Source organism: Erpetoichthys calabaricus, chromosome 16 (assembly GCF_900747795.2).
Source record: "Erpetoichthys calabaricus chromosome 16, fErpCal1.3, whole genome shotgun sequence".
Lineage (NCBI taxonomy): Eukaryota > Metazoa > Chordata > Cladistia > Polypteriformes > Polypteridae > Erpetoichthys > Erpetoichthys calabaricus.
In genome coordinates this window covers 92,496,648-92,516,677 of record NC_041409.2, presented here as the reverse complement: position 1 = coordinate 92,516,677, position 20,030 = coordinate 92,496,648, and the positions used below count along the sequence as shown (strand labels likewise).

General features: G+C 45.2%; 2 protein-coding genes across 2 annotated transcripts in view; both read right to left on the bottom strand.

The window, feature by feature from the left end:
- The window catches only part of si:ch211-149k23.9 (germ cell-specific gene 1-like protein), a 29,290-nt gene extending 18,504 nt beyond the window's left edge, over positions 1-10,786 (bottom strand). The window contains exons 1-3 of the mRNA XM_028821453.2: positions 10,576-10,786; positions 3,166-3,816; positions 2,833-3,021 (exon numbers count right to left, since the gene is read on the bottom strand). Coding sequence (XP_028677286.1) covers positions 2,833-3,021; positions 3,166-3,373 — 397 coding nt within the window. The 5' untranslated portion in view covers positions 3,374-3,816; positions 10,576-10,786. The remainder of the gene's footprint in view (positions 1-2,832; positions 3,022-3,165; positions 3,817-10,575) is intronic.
- A 786-nt stretch (positions 10,787-11,572) lies between these two features.
- On the bottom strand, positions 11,573-19,828 carry rcvrn2 (recoverin 2). Its single transcript, XM_028821583.2, has 4 exons — positions 19,635-19,828; positions 14,986-15,436; positions 12,115-12,226; positions 11,573-11,730 (listed from the first exon to the last, which is right to left on the bottom strand). The coding sequence occupies exons 2-4, from the start codon at positions 15,364-15,366 to the stop codon at positions 11,642-11,644; spliced, it is 582 nt and encodes a 193-aa protein (XP_028677416.1). The 5' UTR covers positions 15,367-15,436; positions 19,635-19,828; the 3' UTR covers positions 11,573-11,641.
- Positions 19,829-20,030: the final 202 nt, after the last annotated feature.

The following is a 20,030-nucleotide window of genomic DNA, read 5'->3' as shown; positions in this document are numbered from 1 at the left end:
ACTTTGGAGTTACTATAAAATGGCAGAAAGCACAGAAATATTCATTTTTTGCTGCATGATGCTATTTCACCCACTAGATGGCAGCAGAAAACTGTCTCAAGGGTTATTCAGACTGTAGAGCAGATCACATTACACGTCACTCTGCGTCTGACTCGGGTTTAACCGTCATTGCACAGAGTCACACTCAGGGTCAGCGCCAACCTGTTGTCCATGTCTGCATGCTATAAATACTCATTGGCAGGCATGTGATGGAGGAGCAGCCGATTTGTCCCAATGAGGAGGTAAACCTAATTGTTGTGATCTTAAAACACATAAAACCCTGTCACACACGTGTGAATATGAGGCAGCTGAAGGGCTTGGAGATGAGTGCTAATACATCTGCCCAGGGGGTGGCGGGGTGCACTAACGCTCTTTCTAAGTTCCCTACAGACCTTTCCCGGGAAATCCCACCAGGAGCCACCGCCTCGACTCGGGACACCCCACTTCCGGTCCCGGCCCCGAGGACGACATCACTTCCCTCAGACTTCCTATAAAGCCTCACTCCTTTTCCCTGGAATTCAGTTCTGTTCTGGACTCGTTGTTGTAAACTTGACTCAGACTTAAAACATTTACTTTTTGCAGCCAGGATACCGAATTATATGGGTGGCTGCCCCAAACCTTGCCATGTCTCTTGTCTCTTCTTATCACAACCCAAAAAGCACTTCTAAAAATGCCCACTAGAGGGCAAAACTGTCCAACCCGGCTAGTAACAAGGGGGGACACAGAACTTCATAAAAATAAAGAAGGTTTCATTTCCATGAGCACTGAAGCTCCGATTTGCCCAATTAGGCAATCCCAAAAATCACAAATCCAAAGCGAGGTAAAAAAAAAATCCAGAAATGTCAAAACGCATCAAAACCTCTAAGCGCATTCAAAACGAACCACCTGGAACAGTGGGAGACCCTCCAGATTGTTTAGGTTGGAAGGCAGTTCTGGGCAGTGGGTCGCCTCTTCGGGGACCATCCACAGAATACATGGAACATAACACAAGGCAGCTTATGGATGAGAAGGGAAACCAAAAGTAAAGCACAGAATCAGCCAAAGTGATCTTAATATAAAGAAATGGCACAAAAATGAACAAAAAAATGAGACAAGGAACAAGACTTTGAACCCCTAGCTGAAACATATACACATAATCATGTAACCATAAAATAAACATTGTGTGAGAGATGGCCGGCCAAATATTCCGGTCCACACCTCCAGGCTGCCAGATGGAAGCATGGAAGTTCCCCAAAGTCCAGCAGGGCATTATGGACATCGTAGTTTTTATAAACAACCCTGCTGGATATCATGAGGACCACCAGGAGCCGCTGTAGGGAGGCTTACGGAGTGCTACGTGCCCTATAACCTGGAAGTGCGTCATGATCACATGACCGGAAGGAACGATGTTTTTCCGGGTTGAAGAAAAGGATTTTTAATCTGACCTGGAAGTGATGAGGACTTATGGATTGTTGGGCTGGAACCACTTCCGGGTCAGGGACTATAAAGGATTCTGGGAAACCCCAGACGAGTGAGCTGAGCTGGGTGGAAGGGTGGCAACGCGTCTGGGAGAGGAGGATTGGTTATTGTATTGATTGTTGATTTATATGAGTAGTGTGGAGTGCAGGGTGCTTTGTGCACATTATTATTATAAAGTAAATAATAATTGGATTTTTACCCAGTGTTTGGAGTGGTAACCGAGGTTCAAGGGAGCAATAGCGCCCCCTACTGCTACAATTGCCAGCCCAGTCCTCAATCACATTCTGTGACCCCGAGCTAGTCACTTCACCCATAAGGAATGGCGCTGTAGATCTGTACTTGTAAAATGCTTTAAGATGGAAAGGCGCAATATAAAATAACAGCGGTTGGTTTTTTTTTACTTGTTTGAACGTTTGTTGGTCAGATTCATGGGATATACTGGCAATCAATCCAAATAATGGGCCATAATGGAAGGATCCAACTTAAGCTGCGACTATAAGTTCTATGGCGTGGAGTCAGATAATGACCTGAATATCCAAAAAGGGTCTCCCAAAACACCGGCCTGACTTGACACCACCAACAAGAGAAGAACAAACGTTCAATCAAGTGCTAAAATGACAGATTAGTAGTTGGGGTCATTTTTACCCACAACACACCTGACATCCCCAAACGCACCCAAGCCTGATATTATAGAATTCCTACTCAGTATACTGAAGGAGATCTACCAAAGACTTCATGGGCTTAGATATACTGTAGCAGCAGCATCCCACCACAAATGTATATAAAGTTAATGACCCATGGGGTTTCTACAAAAACCTGATATTGCAGGATGATCAAAGGGTCCTCAACCTTTAGATTACATTAGTAAAGTAAATACACTCAAGGCATTCCCTGACAGAATCTTCACAAAATCATTACGTTACTGAGCTATCAATAAGGACAGATCTCTCAAACTGCCCGAGAAGATAACCAAATCTCATGGTTCATATCCAAACACCCCCAGGGACACCTCATGCCATTGACTGACAGCATCTGAAGCATCGCATCATACATTGATACCACAGAATACCCAAGGGGTCTACCGGTACTGCTGCAGGACACTCAAAGGGTCCGCATCTTAGCTAACACTAGTAAACATTTGAGGTGGTGACCCATCATTCCTGTCTGAGTGGCTTATCTCATCTTCAAGTCTGGCTGGTCTCACTCTCAGTGTCCCCACAGAGCAGTCTTGTGCCTGTGGTGTCACCCTCCCCACCTTGTTGTCCCCTCTCACTTTACTAACTGGTCAGGCCCATTGGGTACACAGGTATAAGACTTCATTTCTGGTTCTCTCACCATCATGGTGTCTTTCACAGGACAGCCAAAAGCCGGTGTGGAAGTAGCGAAAGGTGAACTTATCCTCGCCCGTCTCCCAGATGTAGTGTACCGCGTTGGCCAGTTGCCCCTGCCGCTTGATGTCCTCCAGTCGCTGTATCATCGTTTTATTGGAATTTTCTGCAGAATCCAGTGTCATTTGCCCAAATCCTCCATGCAAAAGATAGATAGATAGATAGATAAATAAAGATGTGTTGAGTCAGGGGGTTGACAAAGGGGAGACAGACAAGGAGTGAAGTGGTGCAGATGTCATACACACCCCCACCCGTACCAATGAGAGAAGCAAGTACTCACCAGTGGCTGCCAATGAGGTCAACATATCGCTGTAGTTGGTTGCACAGTTCTTCATCTTGATTGGAGACAAACACAAGGGTTTGACCACCTTGTGGGTGCCCTCGCACCAGTAGCTGGTGGTGAAGGCCAAAATGGAGAAGGTGAGGGCGAGCGTGGTGAGCGAGAGGGAAAGGAGAGAGCGGGCCCGGTGGTTCATGGAGCTCAGCATGCTGGCAGCACAGCAGATAGGGAGACGTGCCCAACTGATGCCACCGCTACCACCCTCGATGAGGTGTAATCACCATCTGTCTTCCCTACCTGGAGTTCTTTCAAGCCATCCCTTCTTTCTTTCCCTTGACTGTCCCACTCCAGTGACTTTAGAAGGAGTGATGTAGTTCAGTGGCCGCCGTTCAGTAGATCACTGCATGATGATGTGGGGGCTTCTCGTCTTCTCTGCACATTCTCAGCGCCGGCCTTGTTTCCTTTCTCCCTCTCTCTTTCTCTCTCCTTCCCTCCAACCCCAATTAACCTCTTCTGTCCTCAAATTTCTCAATTTCAGGCTCCTTGGTGTATCGTTTCTTCATGCAAACATCGCCGAGTTTTCAGGTTTAGGTGTCCACTAATCCCACCGCTGACACCTTGCTATGGAAACATCATACAGGGGCATCGCATCTGCCATCACACAAGAAAACATGAAGCCATCACTTTGAAAAGAAACTGAGGCCAGCAAAGAGAAAGAGAGGAGAAGAGTCAAAGTGAAAGTCCGAGAGGGGGAGGGAGACTCGGCTCTGAGGGGCTACCAGACTGACAGATAGGAGATGCAACAGATTGCTTCCCATTTATAATCGCTGCTTCCTAATCCTCGACTGTGCAAGGCCATGGACGGAATCAGATGAAGATTTCTCTCTCTCTCTCTCTCTTTCACATCCAAAATCCCAGAATTATGTGGACTTGACATCCATTCAGTCTGCAAGCTTCTTCCTAACTAGGTACAGTGCCCCTAGTGGTGTGCACCGTCAAATCTGAAACGTTTCCCACATAAAATCTCAAGAGCACTCTCTTCTCAAAAGCCCACATTCAAGTCCTCTTGCAAACGACATGTCCCATTCAGCCTCTCCTCTCCACAAGTGTTCACACTTCCAGTTGATCCAGTCAGTCCACCAGCTAGGTCTTTCAATCCTATTTACATCTGGTCACGTTTATGTCCCCCAACCAGTGCTTGAAGCGAGCCAGGTCTCATTGGTACTCTGTACCGGGCACTTCTCACAACCTTTTGGTGTAATAATGGCACACATGTCAGCTGGCAACTATCTCCTTGGGCATGGGGTGGGCAATGTCGGTCCTGGAAGGCTGTGGTGGCTGCAGGTTTTGGTTCTGACCCCAGTTTCTTAATGAGAAGCCAATTACTGCTGATGAAGCTCTTATTGCTCAAGTAACATTTTGATGCTTCATTTTGGTGGTCTCGCTTGTTAAGGTTCCCCACCCTTAATTGCTTATTTCAGTCTTAAACCGCTGCATTCAGTGCTGTAATGGCTCCTTATTAAGGACAAAGTAGCCAGCGGTTCTCCATGTAGCTTGTGTCCATTTACATCTGTGTGTGTTCCTCATGCACTGTTTGATTTAATGAAACACTTAATTGAAAAATGTGACAGACTGAAAATTATCCATTTTCAGCTGCAAATCATTTGGTTGATATCCTTGGAAAGGAAAAATTCTACAATATAAGAACCTAACTAACAATGTGCAGACTAACAAGCCATAAAATTAAATAAGGTCTGAGATTGGCAAGGATTGGTTCCTAATTAAGCAATTGGGTTGGAATGAAAACCTGCAGCCACTGCTGCCCTCCAGGACTCAGTTGCCCACCTCAGTCCTTGGGAATTGTAACGAGGTGGGTCTCCTACCTAAAATCTCTCTTCTTCTCATTTATATATATATCTGAGGAGGAACCTTAGCCTGAAGACACTGAAACTTGAGGCGTACTGCCTCTTCTCTCTTTCCCACTTCAACCATTACCCCCTCATATCCATTCAGTCGCCCCTCACAACCAGTTGGTCACACCTGACCAACCCTAGAACTTTCATGCCTATTCCGTCCATCCATTCGTCCAGCCACCCAGTGTCTCATGTCCAGATAGTCATGCCCAGCTCAATCAACATTCATCTCCACATGTCCAGTTAGCTCACAATAAAAACAATTGCCCCCTCACTCGATCCATTTTCTCATTATGCACCAAATAATCTCAACCTAAACCTTCCAGATGTAGCACTCCTACAGTATGTCCATTGGGACAACGCTCATGTCTGTTCAGTCATCCCTCTCAGGTGTCACACACACACACTCCAAAGTAGCACATCCAAGTCAGATCAGTCACTAGTACTACTTAGTCACACCCAGAACACACTAGGACAGGATAGACTCTCAGGTCCATTCAGTCACCTACTGGCCACCAAGATGTTCATACCAGCCCAACACCAGATTCCCATGAACATTCATTCAGGCCTCCCATCCATCATCCAGTTGATCACACCCACACCAGCACTAACATGATTGTTCTCCCGAAGATAATGATGGTCCTCTCAACTGCAGTACTCTCATGTTTGTTTGGTTACTTCTACCACCCAGGTAGAAACACCCTGCCCAGCATGTAGTAGCACTCTAATGTCTACTTAGTCACCAATACTTGTGAGCATCTCACACCCAATTAATCAAGCCTAGCACACAACTCTCAGGTCCGTTCAGTCACCTACTGGCCATCAAGATGCTCACACCTGCCCAACACCAGACTTGCATGAACATTCATTCAGGCCTCCCATCCATCATCCAGTTGATCACACCCACACCAGCACTAACATGATTGTTCTCCTGAAGATAATGATGGTCCTCTCAACTGCAGTACTCTCATGTTTGTTTGGTTACTTCTACCACCCAGGTAGAAACACCCTGCCCAGCATGTAGTAGCACTCTAATGTCTACTTAGTCACCAGTACTAGTGAGCATCTCACACCCAATTAATCAAGCCTAGCACACAACTCTCAAGTCCATTCATTCACCTACTGACCACCACTGGCCCAAAACTACACTCTCATGTGCATGTACCACCTATCATTCAGTTGATCACACCCACATCAGCGCTAAAGCTGTTGTCTTCCTGAAGATGAGCATGGTTCCCTCAACTGTAGCACTCTCATGTTCATTCAGTTACAACTCCCAACCAGGTAGTCACACTCAGCCCAGCCTGCCATAGCATTCTTATGTCTAGTCAGTCACCAGTACTAGCAAGCGTCTCACACCCAATTAATCAAGCCTAGCACACAACTCTCAGGTCCATTCAGTCACCTACTGGCCACCAAGATGTTCACACCAGCCCAACACCAGACTCCTATGAATATTCATTCAGGCCTCCCATCCATCGTCCAGTTGATCACACCCACACCGGCACTAACACGGTTGTTCTCCTGATGATGAGCATGGTTCCCTCAACTGTAGCACTCTCATGTTCATTTGGTTACAACTTCCAACCAGGTAGTCACACCCAGCCCAGTAGGACTCCCAAGTCCATTCAGTAATCTACCCACCACCGAGATTTTCACCCAAGCCCAAAACTAGAATTTCATGGGCATCCATTTGGCCCCCCAACCCATCATCCAGTTGATCACACCCATACTAATTCTAAAGCTGTTGTCCTCTAAGCTGTAGCACTCTCATGTTCATTCAGGTACCTGTCCACACCAGATAGTCACACCCAGCTCACACCAGGACCCTTAAGTCTATTCAGTCCACCACCCACCCACAAGATATTCACACCACCCAAAATGTGAATTCATTTGAGCCTCCCATGATTCACCCCGCTGGTCACGTCCTGACAAGCCCTTAAGCTGTTGTTTTCATGAGGATAGCGATGGTCCACTCAGCTGTAGCGCTCAGCATGTTTATTCAGTCACCACTATTAGTGAGCACATCACACCCAGTTACTCACACCCACCACACAGTAGGACTCTCAAGTCCATTCAGTCAGACATCCACCACCAGCCCAGAAAGAGCCTCTCAGTCTGATATCCCACCCATCCAGTGGGTCAAACCCACACTAGTGCTAAAGCTGTTGTCCTCCTGAGGATGAGGATGGTTCCATCAACTGTCCAATTCTTATGTCCCTTTAGTGACCCCCTCTGGCCCAGTTAGCTACACCCAGCCCAGATCAGCACATTCAGTTACCCCTCATACCCACTTACTGACCCCCAGCACACTTTCATGTCTGTTCAGTCACCCCCACTCTCTTCATGAGTCTCACACCAGCCCAAAGGGATCACTCTCATGTGCTTTCGGTCAGGCTTTCCACCCACACCAGCGTCACACCTCTCATGTCCATTTAATCATCCACATCCATTTACTTAGTCACACTATTGAAGATGCCCCCCAATCACCTGTTGCACCTGCACATCCATCTAGTAACTCCATATATCTCTCACACACTTAAGCAACAGCTTTTGCAGACTCATTTATGGAGCTCCAGTCTACTCAGATGGTCTCATGTCTGCTTTGTGACACCCATCTTCACTAATAACCCACCCCACACTCACACCAAGTTATTCACAATTACATGTCTCCTTCCTCCACTAGTGCTCTTACAACCATCCATCCATTTTCTATATCCCCTTATCCAGTGCATGGTCGTAGGAAAGCTGGAGTCTATCCTAGCGGGCATTGAGCGCAAGGCAGGAACAATCCCTGGACAGGGTGCCAGCCTATCACAGGGCAGACACACACACACACCCATGAGGGTCCAATTTCGCAGCAGCTACCCACCTAACCTACGTGTGTTTAGAATGTTGGAGAAAAACGGAGCACCTGGAGAAAATCTTGCAGTCACAGGGAGAACACATACACTCTACTCACAAAACTTCCAGTCTCCATGTTGCTGCCTGACACTGCTGTCCTCCTGCAGATACATCCACACTAGTACTCTTACTTCCAGTTAGTTCCACTGCCCTGCTAGTACTCCATTAGTCTGTTTCCACTAGGACTCCATCCATTCATCCTTCCATTTTCAAGCCCACTCACAAAGAAGCTGGAGCCTATCCCAACAAGAATCAGGTGCTAGACAGGAACAACTCCTGGACTGGGTGCCAGTCCATTACAGGGTGTACACACATTCACACACACACCTTGCAATTTAGAAATGTCAAACCCACATGAATACGAGGAGAACATGCAAACTCCACATAGGGAGGACCTGGCCTCCTGGTACTTCTACTATTTTAATCTTCATAGAGTGGTCCCTTTTTTTTAGTACCATACACGCACTTGTCACAGCCTTTCAGTACTACTGTATGATGCCACATAAGTTAATAGTAGTGAGGAGGGCATTCCATATAACATCTCTCTTCTCTTAGCTTATATCTTCATTCACCTGTTGGCCTGACATCTTTATCCAACATTTGAGATACAATTGTGGCCCAGGCAGGTGAAGTGACTTGCTCGTGGTCACATAGTGTCAGTAGTGGGATTTGAACCCACAACCACAGAGTTTGAAGTCCAAAGCTTTAACCACTACGTCACACTGCCTGCTACATGTCTGAGGGACAACCTTGGCCTGAAAAACGTCAAAACACTTGGAGTATCGTCTCCATCCATCCATTTTCCAACCCACTGAATCCGAACACAGGGTCACGGGGGTCTGCTGGAACCAATCCCACCCAACTCAGGGCACAAGGCAGGAACCAATCCCGGGCAGGGTGCCAACCCACCACAGGAGTATCATCTCTTCTTTTTGTTTTCCCAACTTTAGCCAGTGCTCTCACGTGTGACATCCTCACGCTCATTCGGTCACACCTTACAATCAATTTGTCACCAACACTAGCACTTTCATGGCTGTTCTACTGCACTGATAGATAGATAGATAGATAGATAGATAGATAGATAGATAGATAGATAGATAGATAGATAGATAGATAGATAGATAGATAGATAGATAGATAGATAGATAGATAGTTTATTAATCCCAAGGGGAAATTCACAATTCACTGTGGTGCCACCCTTCCACTAGGACTCTCAAAACATAACCTCAGACTCCTGTTCTCCTCTTCAAACACTGGTGGTCTCCCGTCCATTTAGTTACATCACTCGCTTAGTAACATAACAACACTCTCAGGTCCACGGAGCCCAAACCTTCCACACTCGTGTCCAAGCTAATTTCTCATGCCCACACTGATCCCGCACACACGGCCATTTCATAGATCTGCACATCCCTCACTCTTGTGGTGACACTTTGACGTGGGCAGTCACTCTCACACATCTGCACCCCTGGTCAATTCCTGTAATCATGCTGTCCACACATGCCAGTCACTCACTTTTTGGACACACGATTACCACCCACCAGTAGGGACATTCACAGATCTGCACATACCAGGGACCACTTGTGAGCCCGCTGACCAGACCATGAACTCTTCTTGAACCTACGCTGACCACACTGCACAGGCTAGTCCAGAGATTTTCACGCTGCTCCCTTCTCATGATCACACTGTCCACACACGCGGCCACTTTGTAGACCTGGACATCACCTGTCACAGTCACGCACCTGCAGCCCGGTCAATTCCTGTGCTCACACTGACCACTCATGTTAATTCAAATACTTGCTCATCACTCACTCTTTGGACACACACAGTTAAGCACGTGCATTCATACATCTGCACATCAGTGACCATGCAGAAACAGGTACACACCTGACGCCTCAAGCCCACGCTGAGCACACTGTGCAGGCCAGCCCAGCTGCTCCCTTCTCGTGATCACACTGTCCACGCACACACAGCCATTTCGTACATCAGTACTCTCGTGCCAACACGCACGTCTGACCAGCTACCACCCACTTGTAGGAACTTCCATAGACCTGCACGTCAGTGACTTCTCAGCACACTGAGCACGCAGGAGCAAGTACTGCACACACTTGACTTCACAAGTCCACTGAGCTCACATTGCATAGGTCAGTCCAATAGTTCTGCATACCGCTCCCTTCTCATGATCACACTGTCCATGCACACACAGCCATTTTGTGCCAACACTTTGACGTGGGCAGTCACACTCGCGCATCTGCACCCGGGATAATTCATGTGATCACACTGACCACGCATGTTAATTCAGAGTCTTGCCCAACACTCACTCACTAACTCTTTGGACCCACAGACATCACCTGCAAGCAGTGACAATCATAGATCTGCACACCAGTGACTTCTCAAGCCCACTTTGACCACACCACACAGGCCAGTTCCTAGGTCTGCACGTTGTGCCCTTTTCATGATCACACTGACCAAGCATACTAATTCAATTGCTTGCCTATCACTCACTCACTCTTACTCTCTGGGACCCACAGTTACCACCCGGCAGTGTGGACAGTCACAGATCTGCACACCCGTGACCTCTCGTGAGCACACTGACCTGAGCACGCGCTCTTCTCGAGTCCACGCGGACAGTCCTCAAGTGTCAGTTATCACACCGACCAATCGCCGCAGACCCTCACAGCTCCTGTCACACCTCAGTCTCGTCAGCACCTGTCGGCAGAAGGAATGGCCCGAGACTCCAGCGCGGCTCCGTCGAGACGTCCTGCGGCTGGACACTGCGCGCCGAGTCGTGCGCTCGACCTCCTCCTCCTCCTGCCAGCGCCAACGTCGCCGCTCTCGCTCTTTCACTTTGTCACTCCTCCCCTAACGCTGGGCCCTCCCCACTCCTGGATTCCCTCCCACCATACTTGGTCTTTTCTCGAACTCTCATTTTCATCCGTCCGGTGTTTTTTCCTCCGTCTGCTTTTTCTGAGCGCACACCTGTGCGCGCCAAGCCAGGCAAAGGCGAGCATGCGCAGTTCTTCCGGCGCGCTCACCCACCCACCCACACAGCCCAATAGCTGCGATGTATATAGCGCCGTTCAAAAGGCAGCCCGAAACAACAAAGTAGAGTAAGTTCACACGCACACACAAGAAGGAATGCTCGAGTCCGGGGGTCCCGCCTTGTAAGTCTTTATTCGTGGCTTTGATTTTTTTTATTTTGGGGAACAGTTGACAATTCCAAATGCAACGTTATGCTGCCCACTAAACCTCTTGTACAAGGTGGTCGGTGTGAGAGGCGCCGGATTGGGGTTTGGGTCATCACTCTCAGGCCAGCGCCCCCTCTGCTGGATCTTTGAAGCATCCCACAGTTGCTATTACCTGCTCGATGTGGGGGGCGAGGTCTCATTTGTGGAAATACTAAACATGTTTACAATAGCAGGTGGGCAGATTGGGTTTACACAAAACACAAGTAAACGTGAAACTAACCCCCTCCACCCCCATCACTGTGACCACCACCCGTAACCCTGTGCTTGCTTCAGAGGATCCACAAGTGCTCGGTATAAATTTAAATATAAAGGAATTATTGGATTGTGTTTTTTTTTTTGGGGGGGGGGGGGGGTATTTGAGGGGAGCGATATAAGGATGTGAAGGGCAGTGGATGGGGGTGAGTGTGCAGCTGGTCACTTCTTCATTGGCTCGTACTGGATCAGTCTGAGGGCATTGTCGTTTTCCATCACCCCAGAAATAAACTCCCCTTCAGCCAGCTTGTCTGCAAGAAAGGAAGGTGAGAAATAGAAAGTCTAATACACAGAACTAGAAATTAATAAAATAAAGAAAGAAATGATTAAAATGTGAGCTTCAGCTGCCAGATGGGAACAGTCCATCCCAGAGCAAACCCAAACTCATTCATCCCGGGACAATTAACCTATGGGACACGTCTTTGGGATGAACACTTGGAGAAACATTCAAGTGCCACCCTGACCATGAAAGTCCTGGGATTTACACCCGTGCTCTGGAGGTGGGAGACCACAGCACCAGCAATTTAGATACCCAGCTGTCCATGACCGTCTGGGAACAACACTTCTGGGGCAGGCACGCTGTTCATTGCAGACCCCCCCCAAGGGATCCAACTGACCATCTACACATTAATTACCATTTTCTCCTTTGCCAAAATATCCCCAGAGTTTGTCCGCACGCTTTTCTGGTGTATTCTCATCGTCGGGAAGAAGATCATGATCATCTTCAGGGATCAGCTTGAATATGGCCTGTGGGGTAAGACAAAAAAAAATCCATAAGCCCACCAAATGGTCATCAACACGTATCTATCTATCTATCTATCTATCTATCTATCTATCTATCTATCTATCTATCTATCTATCTATCTATCTATCTATCTATCTATCTATCTATCTCTTATATAGTTCATATCTATTATATAGTGCCTTTCATATCTATCTATCTATCTATCTATCTATCTATCTATCTATCTATCTATCTATCTATCTATCTATCTATCTATCTATCTATCTAATATAGTATATAGTGCCTTTCTATCTTCTATGTGATGCCTTCTCTATCTATTTATCAATCACGTAATGCCTTTCTCTCTGTCTGTCACAGTATATAGTGCCTTTCTAACTTTTATGTAATACCTTTCCTGTTTATCTATCTATTTACCAATTATTATTCATTTTATTTATTGCTGTATTTGTGCCCTCCACAGAAGATTGGTTGTGAATCTTGCTCATTATTGTCATTGTCATGAATAATATTTAAGTTAAATTGTTTTTATTACAGTGCCTTTTCACTTGCCTCAGGGATCTTCTAATAATAATGATGCTAATGATAACGACAGCACATTTCTCGATAGCAGCTCAGCTGATAGTCCTGGTCATTAGTCAGACCTTCTCAGACGTGCTTAATCCAGCAGCTGGAGTCCGCCCCAGCCCCCCTGTGTACAAAGCAGGAGGCAGCCTCGCCCAGGTTGCCTGTTAATGGCAGAGGGTATTTTTAGTGAGTTGATTGTCATATTTTGACAGGCAGTGTGGTGTAGTTTTTAGGACTTTGGATTTTAAACCATGAGGTTGTGGGTTCAAACCCCCCTACTGACTCTGTGTGACTCTGAGCAAGTCACTTGACCTGCCTGTGCTCCAACTGGGAAACCAAAAGAAATGGAACCAATTGTATCAAAAATGTTGTAAGGTACCTTGTACTGTATTATTAAGGCGTCAGTCAAATAAGTAAATGTAATGTAATATTGTAGTGAATATATATTTATCACTTCCTTCACCATTTGGGATCTGTTTGTAATGTTCATGTAAGTTCTTTTATCTGCAGGAAGTTGCTTGTCGGATTTGCACGTTGTTTTCCTTATTCTTCTTCCTATTAATAGTGGTCATTTATTTTCGAACAGCACGGTGGTGACACGGCTAATGGTCTTTCTTCACAGGTGCCTTTATGCGCACAGACACGAGCGGCGAGTCACAAAGACACCGGCTGGTCCACTTCTCAGTGAAACTTTCGGTCAACGTGTGCATAATGAGTGAGGGTCGCGCCGGTGTGCGTGTGTGTGCGCGCGTGTGCGAGAATGAACAGCAAATGAAGGAATATCAGCAGATGGGGATGTGCAGCTCCGAGCTGCCAGCTCATCGGCAAGTACTGCAAATAGTGCGCCTTCCGAGGTTGGTTCTAGCTAGAAATATACTCAGACACACTATGAAATATATATATATATATATATATGAAAGGTTGCGAAGGACTGGCGTCCTGTCCAGAGTTTGTTCCTGCCTTGCGCCGATTCCCTACACGGCACACGACCGCATGCAGGGCAGATTATCGTCATGGAGTAGCCTCACATGCACATCGCTAAAATGAAGAGTGCGCCAAGGAGAAAAATCACTGAGAGAAGGTGCCAACTGTGCAGACGGGAGCTGGGCAAGGGACCCACTTGTGCACCCCCAGGCCGCTAGAGAACAGCAGGAGGCTAAAGAGCTGAACGGCAGGAAAAAGCAAACCCGGAAAGAATAGGGCACAAAAAAACAAGAACAGCTGTGAGTGCGAATGACATTAGAGCGGCAACCCGAAGTGGATCAATCTGAAAACGTGATGGGACATTATTATTAGCATTATACGTCCGAGGGTTAGATTATTATTATTATTATTATTATTATTATTATTATTATTATTATTATTATCAATAAACCTTAACTGAATCAAGCAAATATGACAATATTATAATTATACATTCGATGTTATTATTATTATTACTTCTGCAGCCCAAATTTAATTAATCAAATATGAAAATACTAGATTATTATTATTATTATTATTATTATTATTATTATTATTATTATTATTATTATTATTTGTGCAACCCTAATTGAATTAATAAAATCTGGGAATATTTCTAAACTGTTATTATATGTCTGAGATTAGAATGATGATGATGATTATTATTAACCATTCCTGCAACCCTAATTGCATTAATCAAATCTGAGATTATTATTATTATTAATATTATTCCTCTGAGATTAGGTTATTGTTATATTATTAGTATATGTCTGGGATTAGATTATTATTATTATTTCCTAATTGAATTAATGAAATCCAAGAATAAACTTCTGTATAATAATAATAATAATAATGTGCATCACGTGTGAGGCAACAACCAACCCTGAATGGGTTGCCAGTGTACTGACAATTAAAAGTAAGAATGACATTAAACAGAATGAGAATGTTAAAATGTGATACCTTATAATATTTATCATGATAATAATAATAATATCATCATCATCATCATCATCATCCTAGCGACTCTGTAGTGATGTTATGAAAATAGATCAAATGTTGTACAATAAAAATTAAAATAATCACATTATTTTGAAGATATTTAAAATTAGCTGACACTGCTTACTATTACTTCTGAGGTTCTTCACCTCCCTAAGGAGGGTCCTAGGTGTGGACCATGACAGACCTCTCACAGCTAACACCTCCTCCACATTGACATTTATGGCTGAAGGCTCACCTTGGTAATCTCTAGCACTTCATTCTTGCTGATGTACCCGTTGCGATCGACGTCAAACAAAGAGAAGGCCCATTCGAGCTTGAGGGCCGTCTTCCCAGAGGAAGTGAGGTGCAGGGCGATTATGTACTCCCTAAAGTCCAGTGTCCCGTCTCCATTGGCATCAAAAGAGCGGAACACATGCTGTGCGTAAGTCTTGGCATCGCTGTTGGGAAAGAACTTCTCATAGATTTTTTCAAACTCTGCTCTGGAAATGCGGCCATCTGGACACTGCTTCCGAAACATGTCGTACCACTGTGTTAATTCCTGCTCGCTGTACTTGGTGGACATCTTCAGGTCCTCCAGGATCTCCTTGGAGATGGCACCACTCTTGGAGTTGCCCATTGCAACGTTTTACTTCTAAACGTTTGAAGATGCAGCAAAGAAGATGATCTTCTATGAAAGTCACCCACGTCTGTGGAAGATGCAAAAAACATCGGATATTTAACAAGAGGAGGAAGCAGAGAATGCAACACTTCCTAAAGCAAGACAACCTGATCTCCAAAGTGCGCATTCATCCTTTAATTCAGGGTCATGCAGGCTGAAGCCTACCCTGGCAGTCTCAGATCCCACTTGACAGGGTGCCGGTCCATCTCAGCACCAATGATCATTTCTCTGCCTGCACACTCACCCTGATGGCTCCATCTCAAGCCACACATTTCAGGTCTGAGGTAGCATCATTGGCATTCACTTCTTTCCAACTACATGAGCCAATCCAACCAAGGGATCCTTCATGAGATCGCTGGCAGCCATATAACTAGGCCAATGGATTTAAGCAGAGGGGTGGGCCTCACACACACACACTCGCACCCACGCACCCACAAACCCCTCTGTACAACTTCTCAGGATGACTCTGCCCTTCCTGCCAGTGTCTCTCTGTCTCCCAGGTCTGTGTAACGCCTCCGTTTTTATCTCAAAAACACCACTGGTAGCCCAACAAAGACCTCTACATGGAAATGTGAAGTTATGCATCCTGTTGGCTCCACCCAAACCTTTAAATCTTCCATCTTTATTTGACATCATGATAGTTGCTATTGCATTCTATTCCCTGCAGTGCTGTGACTTTTCAGAGGTCATTACCCATGTTTTGTTAGTCACCATAAGCCCTTAACCTTCTCCCCCAGTCTTGCTTCTTTGGAGAACGGCATACTGTAGAACGGCTATTCAGATTTTTTTTCTTTGCTGATACTCAATGACTATGCTTCATTCTTGAAGACCTCGGCGAAGCTGGAGTTTCATGCACTTCACCTGGATTAGAAGCTAGCAATGGTGGTTGGGGGGTTACTCCTTTCCAAACCACTAATCTTTTAGATAGATAGATAGATAGATAGATAGATTTTATCCTTTTTTCTCCTTCTTCTATCAGCAGAAAGTCTCACTGGTGTCCTCTTCTTCTCCAATGAAATCTCCCACCCTCATCTACCAAACATAATAATGACACACCAATTGATCGTCTTGTCCTCTGTGTTCATGATGCGTCCTTCTTGGAGACCTTGAAGAACTGCAGAACCATGAATTAAGTTTTCGGCTTCATGGGGCTTCTCTCTTTCTCATTGTTTTTGGTGTTCACCATGTCACAAACTTCGACAGTCTCCATTTTGACATTGACAAAGCCTCCCAACCTACCAGAGAACCTGCTATTCAATATTTGTATCCCAAACATTCAGTCAGCCAGCCATTAATTTCTACAGCTCTTGAATACAGGAGATACCCCATTGACCTTCTCAGTCCACTTTTCCTATTTTCATTTTTTTTGGATACCCACCATATCTCCTTCCCTCATTCTGAGTTTCACCTTAGATAACAGTTGGATTCCACAGACTTGGAATCCAAACTCTTTGTTTACTTGTTTGTGTTTCTCTACTTACCATGTTGCAGAAGTTCCACTAATCCAACGTTTACCATCAGCAAAGCCTCCCAACCTTCTTCCCCAACTCTTCTAAATCTCGATATATATAAAATCCAACGTCTGTCTGTCTGTCCGCTTTTCATGAGAGAACTACTTAACGGATTTAGATCGGGTTTTTTCTATAATTTGCTTGAACATTCTGGTTGATTTTGTGACTTCTGTCATTGTGCTAAGTATCACAGTTCGCTTACAGGAGCGATATATTGGTGTTAATCCGAGAGAGCAGCTGTGGGCTGAGGGGACAGGGAAGTGTGACTTTAGGAGTGGACGCGGTGGACGGCTAGTGTGGCAATAACACTCTTATTTGCATTCCAAAATATTCAAGGAATCAATTTCTATTTCTTAAAAACTGCAAGAGCAGGACTGGACTCTGTGAATTAGAAATTCATACTCAAGTGCTGGTGGTCATGATGAAGCACTTCCTCAGTCCACTTCTCTTTTTTATCACCATATCTCTGTCCATCATTCCTATACAAGTTTCACCTTAGACCAAGGTCCTACCATATAGACAACAAATCCAGGTTCTCTATTCCTGTTTATTGTCCCTAACCACTTTATTAGTGTCAAATATCTGCAGAAGATCCACTAATCTACCCTCAACCGCTGACAAAGCCTCCCAACCTTCTTCTGCAACTCTCCTAGGTTTTGTAATAACAATCGAGCCATCATTCTTGTTTGCCTTTCAAATGTTCAAGGAGTCGACGTCTATTACTTAAAAATGTCAGGAGTAGGTGAGTACCCCCTTGATTAGGAATTCAGACTCAGATTCTGTGGGTCATGGAGATGCTCCCTATCAGTCCACCTCTCTCCTTGTATTTCTTTTTTTGCATACTTGCCATATTTCCTTGCATCATTCCACACAAATTTCACTTTAGACAAAGGTCATACCCCAAAGTCTAGAACTATCATTTCTCATATTCTTTCCCTACTCACCTTACTATCCTGGATTTTGGGGTAGGAGCTCCACTAACCTCCCTCTGTCATCAACAAAGTCTCTCAACCTTCTCATCCAGTAGTCTTTAATTAGATAATAACAATGCAGTATCCCAAGTACTATACGGATGAGGATAGAGATATGAATGGTGACTCCACAAAGAAGTCCATCACCATTTCTCAAAGACTTTTGGCATATTTTATATATTATGTTTAAAAAAATCTAGGCTGATGCACTGGTGGTCATGGCTTGGATAAGGATCATATTCTGTGAACTTGGAAAATAAGCTCTCTTCATTTCCTTGTTTGTGTTCCCTACCCACCCTACAGTTCTCCATCTATCTGCAGAAGTTCCACTAATCTCCTCCTAAATTTGGTAGTAACAATGGAGCCACCAGTCCAATCGCTCTTTCACATCAGGAGCAGGTAAGCAGCCTGTGGTTCAGGAATTCAGACTCATGTGGCGGTCATGGGGATGCACCCTCTCAGCCCAACTCTCTAATTTATATATATAAATATATTTTTTGATACCAACCATACCTTCTTCCACCATTCTGCTCAAATGTGACCTTGTTGAAAACTCACACCCCACAGACTAGGAATCGAAGCTCTGTATTGTTTCATTTTCTTTCCCTACTCAAGTCATTGCCCTGGATCTACTAATCTTCTTTTACCGTCAAGAAATTCTCTCAACCTTCTCATCCAATACTTCTCTATTTGGCAATAACAATAAAGCCATTGTTCATCTTTGGTCTCCAAATACTGTATGAATGGAGATACACTAATGCATGGTGGCTCCACAACCTCACCGATCATCATTTCTCAAGGACTTTACTTAGTATATTTTTCAGCACATTTAGTATGTTACGATTAGGAATCTAGACTCAGGTTATGGTGGTCAAGCTGTTGCACCCTCTCAGTCCACTGGGTACCGATCATAACTTCTTTCTTCCATTGGTTTGCAAATGTTTCACCTTGGATAAAGGTTATACTTCACAAACTTAGAATTCAGACCTTCTCTTTCCTTGTTTTTGTTTCCTACCCATCATATTTCATTCCATCTATCTGCAGAAGTTGGACTAATATCTCCCCTTTACCATCGACAAAGCCACCAAACCTTCATCCCCGACTAGTCCCAAATTTGCTAATAACAATGAAGTCGCCATTCATATTTCTATCCCAGAACTTTCACATTTTCCTCAAAGCAGTACCTTGTTGATTAGTAATCCAGACTCAAGGGCGGGTGGCCATGGTGTTGCACCTTCTTAATCCATTTTTATCTTTTTTTTTTTTTCTTTTTTGGATATCAAGCATATCTCCTTCCATCGACCTGCACAATGTTCACTATCGACAAAGCCAATACTCCATGGACTTCTCTTTTCTCCTTTTCTCTCAATCTATCTGCACAACTCTTTCCAATCTCCCCTTTGCTGTCGGCAACCTTCTTCCCCAACTCCTCTCCTTGAGGAGTCGCCACTGATACTTGTGTGCCCATTGCTCACCAAAACCATTCATTCATTCTCAAAGATCTCAGGTGCAGGCAGTACCCCATGGACTAACATTTCTCTTTTCTTATTTTTTTCACCAGCCCCACCATATAACCCATTTTAATGTGCCACCAATCTCCCCTTTGCTCCTCTGCCTCTCCCTAAATTTCCTTGATTCACGCTTAACAATAGACTGCCTATTCGTTTTTCTCCCCTTGCGTATACCCAAAGTCCTCTTCCTCCTCCTCCTCTTCCTCCTCAGAGCCCTTGAACCCAGGAGGTACCTCTTGGACTTGGATTCCGAGCTCAGGAGATGGCGGTGGTGTTGGCGGTAGTGCTGTACCTTCCCAGACCAGTCCTCTCTCTTCGGCTCTTGTCTCACTTGCAATCCCTTTTGGCGTGTGTGCCTCCTTGCTCCGTATCCGCTGACTGCGGACCACTCCCGTCAAAGGTGACAGCTATAAAAGCTACTTTTGTAAGATCCTCTGCAAAGCCCTTTTAACGATTAGCTGCAGGATTACAACGACGAGATTAGCTGCAGGACTGCATCCAGGCAGACCTCTGATCACCCGCTCGTTGGTTTGCTGCCTCCTCCCTTCCAGCTTTGTATGTCTCTGCTATTTTAGTGACCTTTCAGCTCGCCTGATTTTGACAGACCGCCGTCTTGTCCGACCCGGCTA